Source organism: Arachis ipaensis, chromosome B02 (genome assembly GCF_000816755.2).
Source record: "Arachis ipaensis cultivar K30076 chromosome B02, Araip1.1, whole genome shotgun sequence".
In the NCBI taxonomy this organism is placed as follows: domain Eukaryota; kingdom Viridiplantae; phylum Streptophyta; class Magnoliopsida; order Fabales; family Fabaceae; genus Arachis; species Arachis ipaensis.
Window position 1 is genome coordinate 91,490,527 of NC_029786.2, and position 21,027 is coordinate 91,511,553.

Consider the following 21,027-nt stretch of genomic DNA (forward strand, 5'->3'; position numbering starts at 1 on the left):
AAAAATATTAAAGATAAAAAGTATATTTTATCTAAATTTTTTTTTGTCATGGTATGATTTTGAGTTCATATTTTGCCAAACACTGAGAGTCATACTTTCTTTAGCAAAATTAATTGGGTTTCTAGTAATAGAACCCAAAAACTGTCTAAAGACCAATACAAAAATATTTAGTCCAATTTAACCAATTTAGTGGTCAAATAATTAGTTTATTTGTTTGTTTAAATAAATGTCTTTATCATATTGAAAAATATTGAAGAAATCTAAACAAAAAATATTGGATCCAATTTAATTTCAAAATAATAATAAACTAATAAACCTCAAAAAATAACAAGAGACCAATACAATAGAATATGGTGACAAGTCTTGATATTTGATCCAATAATGTAATTCCATTTTAAAAAAAAAATGCAAGAATTGTAGAGAAAAAAATTGAAAAATTTCTGCATAAATATTGAAATAGAGAAAAAAAATATTGTATGTATAATTTTATCTTTAAAAATTTTCCTTGTTTTTGTAAATATAACCTTTTTTATTATTTCTGAATTTTCATCCTTACATAATTACCAAACAAATATTTATAATGGAATGCTAATTTTAGAGTTGACTACAACAATTTTGGGCAGGCATGGGATTAGACAGTTGAGAACTGGTTGGGCTGATGGGCCTGCATATGTGACACAGTGCCCAATTCAACCAGGAAACAGCTTTGTTTACAACTTCACCATAACAGGACAAAGAGGAACACTTCTTTGGCATGCACATGTTAATTGGCTAAGGTCCACTCTTCATGGAGCCTTGGTTATCTTGCCCAAGAGGGGTGTCCATTATCCTTTCCCTAAGCCTGATGATGAATTGGTTCTTGTATTAGGTGCACCACAATAACACTAACACCCTTCAAATTCATTATATATTTATTTTCTTCCTCTATTCACAAAATGTTATTATTTAATTCATTTTTACTATGGTGACAAAAAAAAATTGTAGGAGAATGGTGGAAATCAGATACCGAAGCTGTTATCAATGAAGCTCTTAAATCAGGTTTGGCACCAAATGTCTCAGATGCTCATACCATTAATGGCCTTCCAGGGACAGTTACCAATTGTTCTAAACAAGGTAATTTTTGTTTACAAATTCTTAAATTATGAGATAAAATAATCGCTTAGAAAAACAGTATTGCTAGGGTGACAAAAAAACAATCAGAAATTATCTTAGAGAAAGTACGAGGAACCAATGGAATATTTGTACAATGTGTATAATAGAGATTTAGGAAGTATTAGAGATATAACTATTAGTGGTACCTTTTTCCATCAGCTGAAGTTTTTGGGATGAGTGGTATCATGATATGGTATTAGAGTGTTAGATCCGAAAGGTCGAGTTCGATCTTTGGTAAACCTCAAAATCAGTTTAAACTTTTGGGAAGATGTTTATTATCCCCTAGTACTCGAATAATTATTCTAGATAACTCTTTATCTAAATATTGTTTTTAGCTGATTTTTTTTTTGTTACTAAACATTCTGGTAAAATAAAAGATAATAAACTCTACGTTTGTCATTTGATGTAAACACATGCAGAAGTATACAACCTACCTGTGGAAAGTGGCAAGACCTACCTTCTGAGAATCATCAACGCTGCACTCAATGAGGAACTCTTCTTCAAAATCGCAGGCCACAAGCTCACCGTGGTTGAAGTTGATGCAACATATGTCAAGCCCTTCAAAATTGACACCATTCTCATAGCTCCAGGTCAAACCACCAATGTCCTTCTAGAAGCTGACCAAAAATCTGGCAAATATTTAGTTGCAGTCTCTCCATTCATGGAGGCACCCATTGCAGTTGACAACTTAACCGCCACGGCAACACTTCATTACACTGGAATTCTCCAAAATACCCCTACAGTACTCACAACTCCTCCCCCCCAAAACGCGACAAAAATAGCCAATAACTTTCTTGATTCTCTTAAAGCTCTTAACTCGAACAGATACCCTGTCAATGTACCGCACACAATTGACCACTCGCTTTTCTTTACCGTTGGTTTAGGAATTAATCCATGCCCGACCTGTAAAGCCGGGAATGGAAGCAGGGCAGTTGCGTCCATTAATAATGTGACGTTTAGTATGCCAACCACGGCGTTGCTTCAAGCGCATTACTTCAATATTAAGGGTGTTTTTACGACGGATTTCCCCGGAAATCCGCCGAATGTATTTAACTTTACCGGTGCAGGACCAAAGAATTTGCAGACCACAGTTGGTACCAAGCTATACAAGCTGAAGTACAATGATACGGTGCAGCTTGTGCTGCAAGATACCGGGATCATTGCACCTGAGAGCCACCCGGTTCATCTTCATGGATTCAATTTCTATATTATTGGTCGGGGAGTTGGGAATTATAATAATAAAACGGATCCAAAGAGCTTCAACCTTGTTGATCCGGTTGAAAGGAACACTGTTGGAGTACCAACTGGAGGCTGGGTTGCTATTAGATTCAGAGCTGATAATCCAGGTAAAAAAAATTATTAATTTCATCATTTACAATGCTAATTTTTCAAATAAGTTGGTCTCTTTCGATATCTTTATAATTCTGTTTGAGTATGCTTATAAAAGGAATAAATCAGAGTGAGTTTGACGTAAAATTCTAATTGAAATTATAAAAAAAAGTTATTTTGACGCTAATTTAATATGTATTTTATATTATAAATATATATTTTAAAGTTCAATGATTTAATAGCTAATTTCTTTTATACGTCTAATATGATTATGAAATTATATATAAAATTACATATAGCTAATTGAAAATAGCTGGTTAATACCAACTTAAGTGGTTAGAAGTTTCCCAATTAATGCTAAAATTTTCTCCATCTTTACTTCTAATAAACTCATTCAAAGAATCAGCCTAGGTAGTATAATTTTAAAAGGAATTTTTCTTACAAATTTTAATACAAAATTTATTAAAGAATTTGACATTATCTTTCCTAAGGTAAGGTGCACCAAAATGATCCTATAGTAGTAAAAACCTTTTTTGGGTTGTAGGATGAATAATGTTGACTGTGTTGATAATAATGTTTGTATTTTACAGGGGTTTGGTTCATGCATTGCCACCTGGAGGTGCACACAACATGGGGACTAAAGATGGCATTTTTGGTGGAAAATGGGAAAGGTCCTAAACAATCAGTGATACCACCACCAAAAGATCTTCCAAAATGTTAGTCACACAATATATCCATCAAATCAAATCAAATAATTATATGCATAAGAGGGGGGAAGGACTTCCAATTCAAATTGAAGTGTTGGAAGGATACAGAGAAGCCAGGCAAAAAAAAAAAGAGAATGATTGGAAAGAAGGGGCTATTTAATAAGTGAGGCGGTTCAATTTGTTTCTTTTCTTTTCCCTTATAAAGTAAAATAGGAGAATTTGTCCAACATGTTCAATAATATGGACCGGTTATTTTTAGTTTTGCTTAGACACATTTTTTAGAGGCACTTAGCTTCATATATGTATGGAACCAATAAATGTTCGCTTTTGTTGTTTATTTGGAAATATTGGAATTTGAAATACAAAATGAATTTAGTACTGTTTCACTCGTTTCTTGGTTGATTTCGACAGATGATGTCGAAATGAGATTGTATCAAGATCTCAAGTATCGTAAAGCAAATATGACTGCTTTGTAAAAGAGTAAAATCGTCTCCATAATTATTTAATTGGTGTCGAAGCAATTTATCTTAATATTACTAATGGTAAATTTATGACAAACATCAAAAGAGTAAAATAAACAAAAAGATGAAAATATAAAAAATTGATTAAAACAAATGATAATAAAACAAAAAATAAAACAAACAACAATGGATGCAATAAAAAGCAAAAGAAAACAAATTAAAGATTGACTTCTAACACTCACATGTACTTGTACTCCATGCTCTTCCATTAAATCGCAAAGACTGAAAATTTTATAAGTTTTGGTGATGATCTAGTGTCCTTTTTGTGAAGTCTTTCACTTCTTCTGAATTTCTATTATTTATAGACCTTGAATTTAACTGACTTCAGAGCATGTCGTCCATGATCTCACTTCTTCTTTTTTTTCAGCCACAATCTTGCTTTGACTATGAAGAACCTTTATCTCCAAATTTTGACAACTACATCTCCCTTGGTTCCTAAATTTTTGTTCCATGTTTTCATTTGTTGAGTTTAGAGAACTAAACTATGATTAAAATGATGGCTAAACATTATTGGGCTATTATCCAATTGATTGTGTGATGTGTTTTGTTTAGTGTGCAGAAATTAATTAATTCACATTGACCCAAGAAGCATGAAAAATAAGTCCATATTACATCTGGCCCAATATGATTTAAACAAGGCACTCATATCATATGATGAATGGCTGAACCATGAGGAAGAAAGAAAATAAATAAGCCCAAGAAACAAATGCTTAAAGCCCATCCAGCCTTGTACAAAATTGATTCAAGCGTTAGTGGCTGAACTTTGAAACTAAAGAAAAGAAATACTTGACCCAAAGCTTCCTAGAGCCCATACGGTGATCACAATATCAAAAGGTCAAATAAATGGAATCAAGCCCAACCAACAAAGTAGCCCAAGAATCAAGCTTAATGAATTAAAGGAAAAAATCCAAGAGTCCACAAGAAAATGACGATACACATATTCTTGGTTACTAGAACTTAAATTTCAATTCAATTAACTTCATTTCCTGGTAATCAAAAGTCTTACACGTTACTTTATGTCTTAGGTAATAGAAGTGGGAATTCAATTTGGTTTAATTCCATTTAATACTTCCACCAAAAGCTTCTTTCTTTCTCTCATCTCTCTCTTGTTTCGGTCAAATCAATCACTCAAAGAAGAAGATAGAAGAAAAATGGAAGTCACAGAGAAAAGCCTATGAAGAAAGGCTAAAAAAATTTTTTCCACAGAAGGAAAAATCTGTGAAGAAGGGCCAAAAGATTTTGTTGCCAAGAAAAGAAAAAAAAGCTTCGGTCAAGAAGCAAATCAATTTTGAAGGCACAACAGAAAGTTTATTCCCACTTTTGTGAAGAAGAAAGGCTCAGAGTCTCTAGCTAAAAGAAGCAAAAATGAAAAGCATGAAACCAGTTTAGGTCAAACGTTTATCAACGCTTAGAATTAATTCTTGGGGCCAAAGTCAAGATCAATAACCAAGATTGAAGAAGATGGATGAAAAAGGATGAGAGAGATGCATGCAAAAGATTCGGGATATCTTCCTCTCTCCTCTGTTGAAGCCGCTGCTACTCTAAGGTAGGAGAAGAAGTTGTTGTGTTGGTTGAACCGATTTTAACCTTGGAAGACTCTTCTATATTAAGGGTGAACGGCTAAGGGTTGAGATTAAGGAGTGAGAGCACACGTTTGGATTTCCATAGCTCTTTGAGCTGTTTATTCTTCTCCTTCATGGCTATCATTGAATATATCTTTTTCTCAGTTTAGTCTATCTGTGTTTCATTGGTAAAAGGCAAAATGTGAGATTTTATAAGAAAAAGCCAATGAGTGAAAAAAAGGCAAGAGAGTTAAAGAAAAAAGCCATAGTTATCTTAGAAATTCTTTGAATGTATTTCTATTTTGTTGTCATGATCTTGAGGGGATCCCCTTATAAGTTGGGTTAGCACTTTGCAGTTAAAAACTAGAGTGAGTCCTAATCAAGTTCAGGTTGGGATAGAATCTGGATTTGTTCCCTTACAAGTTGGGTTAGCACTTGGCTGTTGAAAGCTAGATTGAGGTCTAGTCAAGTTCAGATTGGTTTTAGAATCTAGATTTGTCCCAGATAGGATTGGGTAGATCCTAGGGAAGAATTGATGTCTGTAATCTTAAAAAAGATAGTGAAATTTCATCATTGTTGTGATGGAGACTGAATGTAGACTACATTGCACCTTGTAGCTGAACTAGGATATATCTGGTGTTATTTCTTCTTTTCTGCCTCGCTTCTGTTTCTGTTACTCAAGAGACAAAATGAAAAATATCTCTTAACTTGTTACGAGACAAAATTAAAATGTCTCTCAACTAATTACGAGACAAAAGTAAAAATATCTCCCGAAATTTTTTTGAAAAAGACAAAAAGAAATTTCAGCAAAAAAGAATTCAACCCTCCTTCTCTTAGCCACTTATTACCATCACCATTTTTAACTTGAAGGCAAGTTTAAACTTTTGATACTTGGACAGGATCACCAATTTTCTTCTGATTTTGACATTTTGTACCTCCTCTCATCGACTCCAACTTGCCTAATTTTGTTTTTAAGCCGAAACACTGCTTGGATGGTCGATGTTACTGACAATCGAAAAAGTCCAATTTTTTTTAATACCAACAGTTACTTTGTTACTTCTTTTAAGGTATCAATTAAGAAAGACCTCACAGGAAGAGCCTGAACTTGCATTCTTACATGATTTGATTCAAATTTTTATCAGGCTAAGTGTGTTAATTCTCTTTGAAAATCTGATTTTTTTTTTCTTGGTGTCAGACACACACATAGTTACCCACTCACACACTCTAGAAGACCCTTTTAACACAACCCAGCTTTAATTTGATGATAAACCCTATTCTTGTCCTCCTTCAAATGGGCCACCATAGATGTTTTTTAAAGTCAAATAGCCACACTTGTCTGAAATGAGTCAATTGACCTGTTAGGCCCATTTTTATCACATAAATTATAAATTCTTTTATAAATTTATGTTAAGCTACCGAGACATTGGTTGAAATTATGGTTATGAGAATCAGATTGTTCGATTCGATTAACAGAACATCAATCATCAAAATAATTTGATTCAAGATAAAAATTATTTGGTAGAGAACCTTATGAATTAATGTGGTTTTTTAGTAATTAATTAATTTAAAATAATAAATTATAAAATATTATTTTTTATTTTAAAATTATATATCTTCCTAGTGTAAAAAATATTAGAGTTAACTGAACATTTCTTCGCAAATTGAAGGTATTTATAATTAAAAACTTAATTAAATCTTTGACCGCATGTATTTTGGTAAAAATATTATATTAATTTTAACATTTTTAACCTGAAAATGATGTAATTACAAAATTAAAAGCAGTGTAAAGACCCAATTAAAAGGAAAAAAAGTATAGAGACCTAATTAAAAATTTAGTGAAACTATAAGGACGAATAATTAAACTTTTGATATTTTTTAATATGTTACACCAAGAGTTAAAATTGGGTTAAATCTACTCACTGGAGCAAGAATTCATAATAAGTGTGTGTGAGTATATGACCCTAAATTTTATAGAATCTTTGAAATAATTTTAATTTTATTCTTATTATAAAATTTTTAACAGTTAACAATTAAACATTTTTTTTTTTAATTTCAACACTCATAAATCTAACCCTAATTCTAATTCATCACTTCAAATTCAACCTCTACAATCTTTCACTGCCTCACTACCACCACCATCATCATCGTTAGAACAACACCTCATTCCCACTCTCTTTTTTTTTACCCATTTCCACTTATTCCTTTTCACCATCACCGCCTCCTTTATCATCATCCTCATTACTACCGCACCTCTTCTCTTCCAACTGCCATTACTCACCATCATAGTCATCTCATCACCATCGGAGAGAGGCATGTGGGGCTCAAAAAGGATGGTGAACATAAAGCAAAGATGAGGGTGGAGAGAGACTTGTGAAAGTCATGGGATTTTTTTAACGGAAAAAAAAAAATTGCGACTGTTGTGGGTAAGGGTGAGATGGGTGGTGGTTGGGGTTAATTTGGGTGGAGTGTGTTATTGTTAAGACGAGGGATGCAAGAGTAGTGATAATGATGGTGGTGGTAGTAGTGATGGTGGTGGTAAGGTGAAGGGTTAGAGATTTGGAGGGGTTAAATTTGGAGCAACGAGTTAGGATTAAGATTAGAGGGAGAGTTAATACTCAATTTGATCCCTTAATTTGTATGCAAATCTCAATTTAGTTCTTGAAGTTTTAATTGTCTTTTTTTAGTCTTCAAATTTTGTAAACGTGACTCACATTAGTTTCTGTGACAATTGTTGGCACAAAAACGTTAATAAAGCATTAATATGGACAACCAAATACTATATTAGAACTTGTAAAATGATATTGTTATGATTTTGGTGTTTAAATAATCCAAAAATAACGTCGGATCACTTGTTTTAGGAGAAAAAGTTTTAATAAATACTATTTATGATGTTTTTTGGACTATTGAAGTGCCAAAATAAAAATATCGTCGTTTTATACAGTCTAATGTGGCATTCGGTTGTCCACGTCAGCATTCCGTTAATATTTGTGTGTCGAAAATTAGCTTAGGTATTAACCTAAGTCACATTTATAAAATTTGAAGACTAAATAGAGACAATTAGAATTTTAGAGACTAAATTAAAATTCGCGTGCAAATTGAGAGACCAAATTAAGTATTATTATGAATAAGGGTTAAAATTAGAAAAAGGAATTTTGACTAACTGTTTACGGTTAAAAATTTTATAATAGAAATAAAATTAAAATTATTTTAAACATTAAAAATAAAATAAAATAAAATTAAACGTTAAGGATTTCAATTCTAAAACAAATTTGATCTTTTTATACACAATGTACTATAAATAGTTAATGAACAAATATAAAAAGAAAAGTTGATCACGGCAGAAAACTTATTTATTATTTTATACTTGAAGAGATCAAGTTAAAAATTTAAATGTCTAAATAGGGACAAATATACTGAATAATTTGAAATGACTAATTTGAATATTTATGCCCTCTATTTTTGTGTACATGTCGTAACATTTTATGGGAAATGTGAGCTGGAACCACAGATGTTGTAAACTATTGCGACCAAAGGAGCTACAAATAAAAGTTGACAGCAGAAAAGTGGGCCTTTGTGTCCTATACTCCTATGCACACCGCTGATTCTTCTTTTCTTTTCTCTAATTTTGGATGAAATTCAGCCAGAAATGGAGTAAAATGCAGCTTCCAACTCTTTGTAACTTGTATCCAATGCTGCAAAAATTTCTCATTTTGTTTAGAGAATATTTGCTAAACTTATCAAATTGCTATCCTTTTATAAACCACTGATATAGATTTTAGATAGATCATCTTTTTAAGTAATAATAATTCAAAGCATGTACCGCATAAGGAAAAATTCTTATTTATTTTATGGTATGATATAAATTAAATTTTGTTGGGATAAAGTATATTTTTTGTTTCTGAAGTTTGACAAAAATTCCAAAAATATCCTTAAGTTTTATTTTGTTTTAATTTTGTTCCAAAAGTTTTCGATTTACATTAAATATGCCCTCAACGGCTAAACTTTTAAAAAATTTAAGGCCAATCTAACAATAATGCATGAAAATTATGCTTGATTTGCTTGTGTTGAGAGTTGTTCTTATAAATTTGTTGTTGAATTAGTCTTAAATTTTTTGAAAAATTAGCCGTTAGGAATATATTTGATGCAAATCGAAAACTTTTAAAATAAAATTGAAATAACATAAAATTTAAAAGTATTTTTAAAATTTTTATCAAACTTTAAAGACAAAAAATATATTTTACTTTTTTTTTTTTACCGTATTTATCCATAAAAATTCTTATTATTAATCTCTTTTCTATTTTATGAATGATTGAGATCACTCTGTAAAACACAAAAATTTACTCCATAAAATATGAAAGAATGACCCACCTAATGTTCCATTACAATTGAGTAATTGATTAATTCACTAATAACAATAACATAGAATAATATAGCTAGAATTATACTCTGAGTTATTGTATTTTTTTATTCACCATAAGTGCATAAGATTATATTTGGTTGGAAGGAAAAAAAAAAATTGAGTAAATTTTTATTTTTTTAGTTGTGTTTAGATAAAAAAAATAAAAAAGAAATGTTATAAAAAATAATTTTATTTTTATATTATAAAATATATTAAAAAAAAAGAAGGAATAATATTAGAAGTAAAAAAATAAAATAAATTTTTTCTCTCTATTTCTTTCGATATTAGGAAAAAAAAATTGGTAAATTCCGTTCATTTTTTTTTCTTTCAATTTTTTTTTTCTCTTCTTTCCTCAACTAAATAATAGAAAATAATCATTTTTTTTAATTTTTTTTCTCTATTTTCTTTTCTTTTCATTTCCTCTCAAATAAATATACTCTAAGAATTAATCTCATATTAAAGTAAACAAGAAAAGGTAAAAATTTTATAAAATGAAAAATTTATTAATTTAACATCGTAATTTTAAATTAAATGTAATATTTTTTATTTTATGTTGTCTTACTTACTTCTTCTCTGAAATTAAATGTGTTATCTTAAATAATAATTCCACCGCTTTGACATCAACATTTTACCTTAAATTTTAACTATATCATTCATGTAATTGAAGTATCAAATAAGAATTAAGTATAAAATATCATAAAATTTATTAAATATAAATATGATGTTCATTGCATAATATTATAAGAAGTTACTTACATAATCCAAAACAAACTAACAGATTCCATTAGTTTACTGTAATTCTTTTTATAACCCAAAATTAAATAGATCGGATTTTGGTCCACGTCTTCTTATCACTCATTAATGTAGACCTTACTGATTTTCAATATTGTTTGAAAAAATAAAAAATGAGCTCTGAATAGTTTAAAATTATGTTATTTTACATTTTTTAATTATCTTTGGAATAATTAAATAATATTAGAAAATAATTTTTTAGCTGAACAAATGAACCTTTATGAACATATCACATAACCTCCCATTTATCACTGCATTGGACTTAAAGGGTGTAGATGATCCGGTCTGATTTGAAGGTCCGACTCAGATTTGAATATTTTAAGAGCTAATTTAACGTGATTTTATTGGGTCTAGATGGAATAAGAGTTTTAAAAATAGATTCGGTTATTATTTAGAGTCAGATCTGAATCAAGACGATTTCAGCTTCATCCGATTTCATGTACATTTTAAAATGACTAAAAATATATATGTTTTAAATTAATTTTAATATTATGTTATAATAATTATAAGTATTATTTTATTTTTAATCACACTTAGTTGGATTAGAAAATAGATTAAAGAAGCATGAAATTAGAATTTATCGACAAACTCAAGTTTAAATATGGATATCAACTTTTCGATAACAAGTATGTTTTTTTTTTCTTTGTAAATAAATGCATCATAATTTTTTGACATAACATTTATCAAGTCCGAACTTTACCGATTTAGACCCAATTTTAGTGTGGTTTAAAAATAATATAATTTCACCAAATTTAAACTTGGATTAGAATTTTAAAAATAGACCCGATTATTATTTAGAATCGCATCTGAATCAAAACAAACTGAGCTTCACCCAACCTATATATATCCTAATTGGACTTAACAAATTTATACCACGCGAATATGCCTTTGACTTAAATTCATTGCAACGAGCACAAAATATTTAAGAAAACTTTCCATTTTTCTTTTTTTCTTTTTTCCTCTTTACACACCATGAAACATTATTTCTTCACATAGATCCAAATAATATTCCATCATGCTTGAGAGGGAACTGTTGATAGAAGCATTTGTGTCTCTTCCAAGTTCTATCAAACCAAGAAGCTAGCAACAAGCTAAGAAGAGAAAAACAAAGAAATGAAAAGAAAAAGAAAGACACTTTAATTTAATTTCTCTCAACCGTTGCTTATGCTTTTCAATGATGCTTAGGGCCAAATAATGATAAAAGCTCGGATCCGTTAATAGAAATTATTGTCGGCAACATGGAGAGCCACTCAACACTGAACAATGCATGAATAGGCAATGCAACTGCTACTAAATTATGGAGTTTATAATATTTTTACCAAAATGTGATGTGTATGGTAAAAACACAAAATATTATTGTTCTTGTGTTGTGGAGCCGTCCCAAGTACATCTTGATCTAGAGCGGATGAGGGTACCTCGTCTTCTCCAAGCCGGCAAGTATACACCGGAATCCAAGAAACACGGGAGACTAGGGTACCTGCAAAAAATACTTCAATATTTAAGTAATAGCTAGCGAGGATTTCAATTAATATATTTTTTTTGGGCTGATCACCAAAAATGCATTTAAATTATTTAAATATTGATAAAAATATATTCGAATTTTATTATTGATAATAAAATTTTTTAAATAATTTAAAAATACAACAAAAATATTCAATAGTAAATATATATTTTTAAAAAATACCCTAAAGATTAAATTTTGATGTAATTTTTTGTAAGAATGATTATGAAAATAAGATATTATTATACTTAAATTAAAATTTAGTGATTTTTCGTTAAGTATATATTTTTTATAATTTTTTTTTGTTAACTATCAATAATACTTTTAAAAAATCACAAAACAATATATACTTAACAAAAAATCATTAAATTTTGAGAATAATAATACCTCATTTTTTTAATTATGCTTGCAAAATATCGCATCAAAATTCAAACTCTCATCTATTTTTTGAGAAATACATATTTAATGTTAGTTTTTTTGCAAGATTATCTAACATTAAATATATATTTTTCAAAAAATACGTTAGAGATTGAATTTTGATCCAATTTTTTGCAAATATGATTAAAAAAATGAGATATTATTATCCTTAAAATTTGGTAATTTTTCGTTAAGTATATATCTTTTGTAATTTTTTTGTTGACAACTAATAGGACTTTTAAAAAATCACAAAAAAATATATACTTAAAAAAAATTACCAAATTTTAAGAATAATAATATCTTATTTTTTTAATTATGCTTACAAAAAATCACATCAAAATTTAATTTATAAGGTATTTTTTGAAAATATATATTTACTGTTGGGTATTTTTGTTGTATTTTTAAATTATTTGAAAGCATTTTTACCGATAGTAAAATTTGGGTACAAATCAAGTTGGGTTGGTCTTTGTTAGCTCACTAGTCCGTTTAAGCAAGTGTCAGGGGTTCGAATCCCGCCTTGTGTATGCAACAACCTACGACGAATTAGTCCTTGACACGTCGAATTTGTAATTTCTAAGGTATTTTTTAAAAATATATATTTACTATTAGATATTTTTGTCGCATTTTAAAATTATTTAAAGATATTTTTGTCGATAGTAAAATTCGGGTACATTTTTTACGGCGTTTAAATAATTCGGAGGCGTTTTTAATGGTTAATCTTTTTTTTTTGAAGTCTATCACGTATATTTTTAGTCTTTTTTTATCTTTCGTTTGTGTTACCTTTTATAGACCGTTGTTAATAATGTTGTCGTTTCCATGATATTTATGGTTATAAATTATCAGTATCAACAGTAGTGAAGTTAATTGTTATGCACCTTAAAAATCTTAACTGTAACAACTTAGACCACCCGCCAGTATGATATTGTCCGCTTTGGCACACAAGACCTCACGGTTTTGTCTTTGACGATAGGGATAATAGCCGAAGCCCCCACACTCACTCGTCAAAACGCGTCATGCTAGGGAGAGGTATCCACACCCTTATAAGACATGCTTCGTTCTCCTCCCTAACCGATGTGGGACCTTACAATCTACCGCTTCTAAGGGAGCCCAACGCCCTTGCTGGCACATCGATCCAAGCTCCGGCTCTGATACCATCTGTAACAGCTCAGACTATCCGCTAGCACGATATTGTCTGCTTTGGCACACAAGGCCTCACGGTTTTGCCTTTGATGATAGGGATGATAGCCGAAGCCCCCACACTCACTCGTCAAAATGCGTCATGCTAGGGAGAGGTATCCACACCCTTATAAGGCATGCTTCGTTCCCCTCCCCAACCGATGTGAGACCGAATGCCCTCAACAGAGTACCCCTTCCAATGTGTGCGGATGAACAGAGTTGAAATTTTACAACCTGTGCGTACGCACACATTTGAAAACTTTCTTGGGCATGTGCACGCACACCCTTGTGCGTACGCACATGCCATGTTTTCCAACTAAAATTTTGTTTTTAACTGTTTCATCTTCCCAACAAGCTTGTAAACTTCTGTGACACCTGTTTAAGATTCTTTGGCTTATTTTTGGGTACCAAAACATGAGGAAAGTCTTAGGAGATTTAATTTAGGTTTTACTTTGAAAAGTTAGAAAACAGATGTTTAGGTTTCTGGTGTATTGAGGATGAGTTAGTTGAGAGAGAAGGAAGAGTAGTGAACTTGGTGATTACTGACAATGAATTGATAAAATGATGAACTGACGAGTTCAGAATGGAATTAAGAACTGATGATGATTATTATGAGTTTGATGGACTTGTTGGATGTGGAAAGTGTGCCAGGCACTATATCCTTGGAATGTTGAGAATTGATAATTGAAAGTGATTTGAGATGAGAAATGGTGATGACTGGTGATAATTTGAGGTCGATAAAGTTATTTATGATTACTACCTGTGTATTACTTGCTTGCATTATTTGTGTTTGTCTGGTGCTGAGGAGGTTAGGTAGGCGGGGGCGATGGAATCGCACGGAGGTTAGGTTGACGAAGGCTGTGGGATACAGCGGTGTGATTAGTATTAGTTAGAATTCTCCTAAGTTTATATCCCGATCTATGGTTTAAGTTCTTTATTTATTTATTTTTTTTTCAATATCTGTATTCGATGTGAAGTTCTAGGATTGCCTTCGACATCTCGAAGCCTTACATCTTACATTATTGGGCACTGTTACCATACTGAGAACGTCCGGTTCTCATTCCATACTTTGTTGTTATTTTTTAGATGCAGGTCATAATTCACCTCGGTAAAATTGCGGATATGGTGGCAGAGCGGAGTATGGTTTCTTCCTGGTTTATTTCTATTTTACTTTTGTTGTAGTACTTCCTCTCACCCTTTTGCTTTAGACTTTATGGCCTTAAAGGCTTACTTAAGAGCTAAGTTGTATAAGCTGTTTTAACTCCAAGACTCTGTATTTTTCTGTTTGTAACTAGTCGGCTTAAACTCCGCATGCTGCGGCTAGTTGCCTTATGATTATTATACTCTTATATTTATATATGTTCTATTCTCTTGCATCTATACCTTGTGTCTTGTACGTTAGCTTCGTGTGAACGTTTCGCGCTTTTGTAATTCTGTCTTTGAGCTTAATCCTTCATCAGGCTTCTAGAATATATTATTTTCTTCTATATAAATATGTATAAGTCTTAGAATTGTCGTAACCTTTGCTTTATGGCTAGAGCTAAGGTTTAGGGTAATTAGGGTGTTACATTAACGTTGTTCTTTTTTGACTACTTCATCTGAGTTAATATTCGTCGAAGACTTTTCAATGTCTTGATTGTCGGTAAAGTTAGTTAAATTAACAATGCGGTACCGACGTAGTGGCCATGGTAGTCATAATTGTAATTACCAAAAGAAAATAATTCACACCATAAGAAAAACGTTGAGTACAGTTGGATTTAGCGTCGCACATTAGCGTCGGTTTTACCGATGGTTTTGATGTGGAATTCACTTAGTCAAATCGTTACCGGTGGATTTCTGTTTTCAATGATAAATTCGTTGGGAATACTTGGAGAAAAAACAGGAGAAATAGGCGCGAAATTTAGCGTGGGATTCACCATCGAAACAATTCACCAGTAAACCTATTTTAGTGAAATGCTGCGTTTTGGTGACCCGCAATGAGTTACCGTCGGATTTATTCGCTAGTAAATCCAACGGTAATCAGCCCTAAAATTCAAGTGCAAACCCTCTACCCCTTCAATTTGAAATCTACTCTCTCTCTCTCTCTCTCTCTCTCTCTCTCTCTCTCTCTCTTGCCGCCTCCGCTCCCTGACGCGCTGTCAGCCCCACCGCCGTCTGCCCTTCCTGTTGCCTCCTTCCTCCTCTCCTTGCACTGACCTTTCTCCGCGACGTCTCTATTGCAGTTGCTATTGAAAACCCTAGCCTCCATTGCAGCCGCCCTTCTTCTCACCATCGACTTTGCGTCGCCAACTTCTTCCCCTAGTCCAGTATGCTTTGTCATCCGCCTCCAGGTTCAGCTTTGTCGTCGTCTGCCAGGTCCAGTTAGTTAATTTTTTCGCTTAATTTTTTTGTTTTTAACCTATTTTTCATAAAAACAAAATGTGATTTGGTTAATTTAGTTTGTAATGTGTTTAGAATGATTTAGCTAAAAACAAGTAGTTAATTTTGTGTGTTTGGGAGCTCTTATCTCTTATGATGCTATGTATATAATGTAATTGACTAATTGTATGGTTATCAATTTATAATGAGACTTGAATTTGTCAATTTGTTAAATGGGAGATTTAAATTTGTTGAATAGAAAATTTTCTAATTATTGATTTAGTTATGGTACTCACTACTAATTTTGTGTGTGTTTGCTAATTCAGAATTTCTTGAATGAAATTTTTTTTAATTTTTGTGTGTTTGCTATTTAATTCTGCTTTATGTAATTTCATAGCCTGAATCTTCTAATGGTTTCAGTAGTATTAATTACTGAATAATATCATAAAAATATATCTATGTGAGAGATTCGAATGACAACAGCAAAATATAAGTTAATAATTGTAATTTTTTAGTTATTTTTTAGTTAACATGAGAGAGATTTAAATGATAACAGAAAAAAATTATTTTATATTAAGAAAAAATTAGTATAAGACCCGAGATATAAACATGCGAATTTGATTATAATATTAGTATATTTATTATTTGTTGTGTGTGCGTTTTTGATAAATTATTTTTGTTATTTGATCTATAAATTATGAAATTAAAATGAATTTTTTTTAACTATAATTTCTAGTTGGCCATTAAGAATAAATAGTTGAACTTTCATTTTGCACAAATCTAATCTTATACCAATCCAATTGTATTTTATAGGTCATTACGAGTTTAAATAATAATTTGATAGGCATATCTCTGTAGATTGAATTATTGCTAAGTTGCATTGGTTCATGGAACAATCTTACTCACTCAATCAAATTCATACTTAAAATTTTGCATATTACTTTTGCATTGGTTTTATATATTTCACATCTTATTTAGCTTGATTATGTTAACTTGATTCTAATTAAGAATAAATAGTATAATTTATTTCATATTTAAAGTTTTGTATATTACTTTTGTATTGAATTTATATATGTTACATTTTGTTGCTTTGAATTTGAATCATGAAGGTTTCTTGTTTAGTTGAGTTTAATTCTTATGAAATTAATTTAGTGTTGGACTGATATTGTGGATTGAGATTAGTTAGATTTGTTGAAACTGTAAAGATAGATATATGTCCAATTTTAGGGGAGGTTATATCTAATTTTTCGAAAAAATTTGTTGAATGATTCGTCTAGTATATATGTTGATTGGTGTTAATAATATATTTTCTTTGTAGATATGACGACAGGTAGCAGAGGTAGATTGAGTAGGTCTTGTGGTCATGGTAGAAGGAGGATTTTCATCGAATGTCCAGGGACTGTTCAATCTTCGCGCTCTATCCTGACTACTCCGTCGACCCCTGTGACGTCAAAGGCGGGTCTAACGAATCAACAATTCATCATGATCCTAAACCCGAACTACGTACCTCTTTCTGCTACGCCCCTATAGATCTGCGATAGAAGGGTGGGATGGACGAGAGGGGAAAGGGTTTAGAAAAAGAATTGGAAGATTAGGGGTGGTAACAAGATAGTAGGGGTGTTTATGAGTCGGGTGAAACCGGGTTTGTCCTGACCTAGACCCGACCCTAAATATATATCGGGTCTACTTTTAGACTCTAACCCGACCCTAAACCCGATAAAACCTAAACATTTTCGAGCCACAATTATACCGAGTTTAAATCGAGTGAAAATCGAGTCTTTAAAGCTTTAACAATAATTTATAAAGAAATTTATTTATAAAGAAACTTATTTATGATGCACTTATTTATAAAGAAAAAACTTGTTACCGAAAAGTTGATATCCATATTTGAATTTAAATTTGTCCATAAATTCTAATTTGATACTTTTTTTATCTATTTTCTAATTCAACAAGTGTGATTAAAAATAAAATAATAAATTTATAATTAATATAACATAATATTAAAATTAATTTAAAACATATATATCTTTTTTAGGTTTCTTAGAGTGCACATGGATCGGGTGAAACCGGATTTGCCTTGACTCGGACCCGACCCAAAATAATGACCGGGTATATTTTTGAGACCCTTACCCGACTCTAAATATGATAAAATCACACTAAATTAACTCCTAAAATGTTCATAACTGGACCAAATTTTCAGATCAGACCGAACTATATATACCCTTACAAAATAGTATTGCAAATTAGAGATCAGATAGGATTAGAGTTAGAAATTAATTAAGTTAAAAGAATAATTTAAAATTTAAATAATTTTATCTATCAAATTTTATCTTTTATAATTATAAATTAATCTTTAATTTTTTTATTATTAAATTTGTCAATATTATAATTTTATCTCATTTACACTGTAAATGAGATAATTTTGCATATATCTCATTTACGGTATAAACGAGATAAGACAAGTAGACAGTATAAACGAGATAAGACAGGTGGACGTGACATATATATCTCGTATTTTTTTTAAAACAATTGAAAATAATAAAATTTATTAATATTGACAGGATAATAGAACAGAATAACAAAAGTTTGTTAGAGTCACTTAGCAATTAGTTAGCAACTAATTAGTGGTAACAAGTGCAGCAAGTCACGTGTCTCAACATATGTATATAAACTCTTATCAGCTGTAACTGCTACACAATAATCACATTCTCATTCTCTTATTCATTCATCTAAGCTTCATCTCTCTCTCTCTCTCACACAACACTCTGAGTTACCGATACCATTTCATGGTATCAGAGCTCTAGGGTTCAATGGTAGAAACGTCTCAAGCCATGGCTATTCCACCACCAGTAAGTGGAAGCATTGCAATAAATCAACTAGAAGCAGTGGTGCACAATTTTTCAATTCCGATTTCAATCAAATTAGATGAGGAAAACTATTTTCCTTGGAAGGATCAAGCTGAAGCCTCCATCGAAGCTCATGAGCTTGTGGATTTCATCAATGGAGTGAATATTCCAACACAATTTCGATCAGAAGAAGATAAAAAAAATGGCATAGTAACTGCGGAATTCAAGATCTGGAAGAGGCAAGATTCTTTCTTGAAAACCTGGCTCCTATCCTCAATGACTCCGTCATTTGCAGCAAGAATGGTAGGATGTACAACCTCTCATCAGATTTGGCAGAGACTTCAGGGCTTTTTCGCTACACAAATGAAAGCCAAGGTCAGGCAATTGAGAGCAAAGCTCAGCAACACAAAGAAAGAAGGTACAATGGCAAATTACTTGTTAGAAATAAAAAAAACTGTAGATGCATTAGTGTCAGTAGGAGCTCAAATTGATGAATCAGCACATGTTGAAGCCATTCTTGAAGGCCTCTCTGAAGAATATAGCTCCTTTATCACATCAATCAACACTAGAGACACGCCTCTTCAAATTGGAGCGTTAGAAGCAATGCTGATGGCACAAGAAGAATGGTTAGAGAAATTCAAGAAAGCAGAACCAATGATGGCAAATGTTGCACAGTTTCATCCGTCTCAACAGCGCAGATACAATTCTGAATCTACCTATGGTGATAGAGAAGGATATAGGAATTTTTCAAGCAATAGAGGCAGTTTCTTGCAAAGAGGACGAGGAAATGGCAGAATGAACTCTGGTCGAGCAAATCCGCGACGAGGAAGAGGAAACTATGGCAGCTATGGAAGAAATTATGATAGAATAGTCTGTCAAGTGTGCGACAAGGCAGGTCATAGTACTCGTGATTGCTGGTATAGATACAATAATCAGAACAGTAGTGGAGGTGGAAGCACTCAGTCAACTGGCAAAACTAGTGCTAATATTGCTACGAGCAACATTCCTCTAGATCAAGCAACAGTTTATGATCCAAATTGGTACCAGAACTCTGGTGCAACACACCACATGACTCCTGACAGAAGCAACTTCTCTGAATTTAAAGGCTACAATGGCAATGAGCAAGTAATTGTGGGTGATGGTAATGCCTTACAAATATCTAATGTTGGAAGTTCCGTCTTAAAACCATTTTCTTCAAAGCACGTTTTTACGCTAAACAAATTGCTACACGTTCCTGAACTCACGAAGAATCTTTTAAGTGTTCATCAATTCGTTTGTGATAATAATGTATGGCTTGAATTTCATCCTAACAAGTGTTTGGTGAAATGTCAGGATTCCAAGGAGACGCTCCTCCAAGGAACTGTTAAACAGGGTCTATATAATTTTGGCCAAGCTAAAGCACAAAGCCTAAGTCCAGCTGCACTTACTGCCCATGTGCAGAAATTATCCAACTTCAAGCTGTGGCACAGGAGATTAGGTCACCCTTCTTCTCAAATTCTGTCCAAGATTCTTAATAATTGTAAAATACCCTATCAAATTCCCTCATCACTTTGTAGCTCTTGCTGTATGTGGAAATCCCAACAGCTTCCTTTCCCCACTTCTTCCTCAACTTTTTCTGCGCCTTTAGAATTGTTGTACACAGACATTTGGGGTCCCTCCCCTGTCCCTTCAATAAATGGCTCACGTTATTACATTCACTTTATTGATGCTTTTTCCAAATTTACATGGATTTATATTCTTCAAAATAGATAACAAATTTATTCTGTCTTCCTTGCTTTTAAGAAAATGGTGGAACTCCAATTAGGTACTAGGATAAAAGCATTACAATCTGATAATGCAAAAGAATTTTTGTGTTTATCTAACTAATTGAGGTCTGAAGGAATTGTGCATAGGTTCTCTTGTCCACACGTTCACCAACAGAATGGTGTAGCAGAAAGAAAGCACAAGCACATCACAACCATGGGGCTCACATTGTTGGCAGAAGCAGCAGTGCCTGTTCAGTATTGGCCTGATGCCTTCATGACTGCTGCAACCTTAATAAACCTACTACCTACACCAGTGTTAAATTTCCAATCTCCAAGCTACAAATTATTTGGCAAAGCTCCCTCTCTTCAAATGGTGAAAGTATTTGGCTGCTTATGCTTCCCTAACACTCGCCCTTACAACAAACACAAGCTGCAATTCAGGTCTGAGCCCTGTGTCTATCTTGGCCCAGCAATTCACCACAAGGGGTTCAAATGCCTCAAAACAGATGGCAAGATTCTTAT

General features: G+C 32.0%; 1 protein-coding gene across 1 annotated transcript in view; it reads left to right on the forward strand.

Annotated features, from left to right (window-relative positions):
• LOC107625716 (laccase-4) overlaps nucleotides 1-3,574 on the forward strand; it is a 5,020-nt gene extending 1,446 nt beyond the window's left edge. The window contains exons 3-6 of the mRNA XM_016328417.2: nucleotides 624-868; nucleotides 985-1,113; nucleotides 1,572-2,498; nucleotides 3,072-3,574. Coding sequence (XP_016183903.2) covers nucleotides 624-868; nucleotides 985-1,113; nucleotides 1,572-2,498; nucleotides 3,072-3,202 — 1,432 coding nt within the window. The 3' untranslated portion in view covers nucleotides 3,203-3,574. The remainder of the gene's footprint in view (nucleotides 1-623; nucleotides 869-984; nucleotides 1,114-1,571; nucleotides 2,499-3,071) is intronic.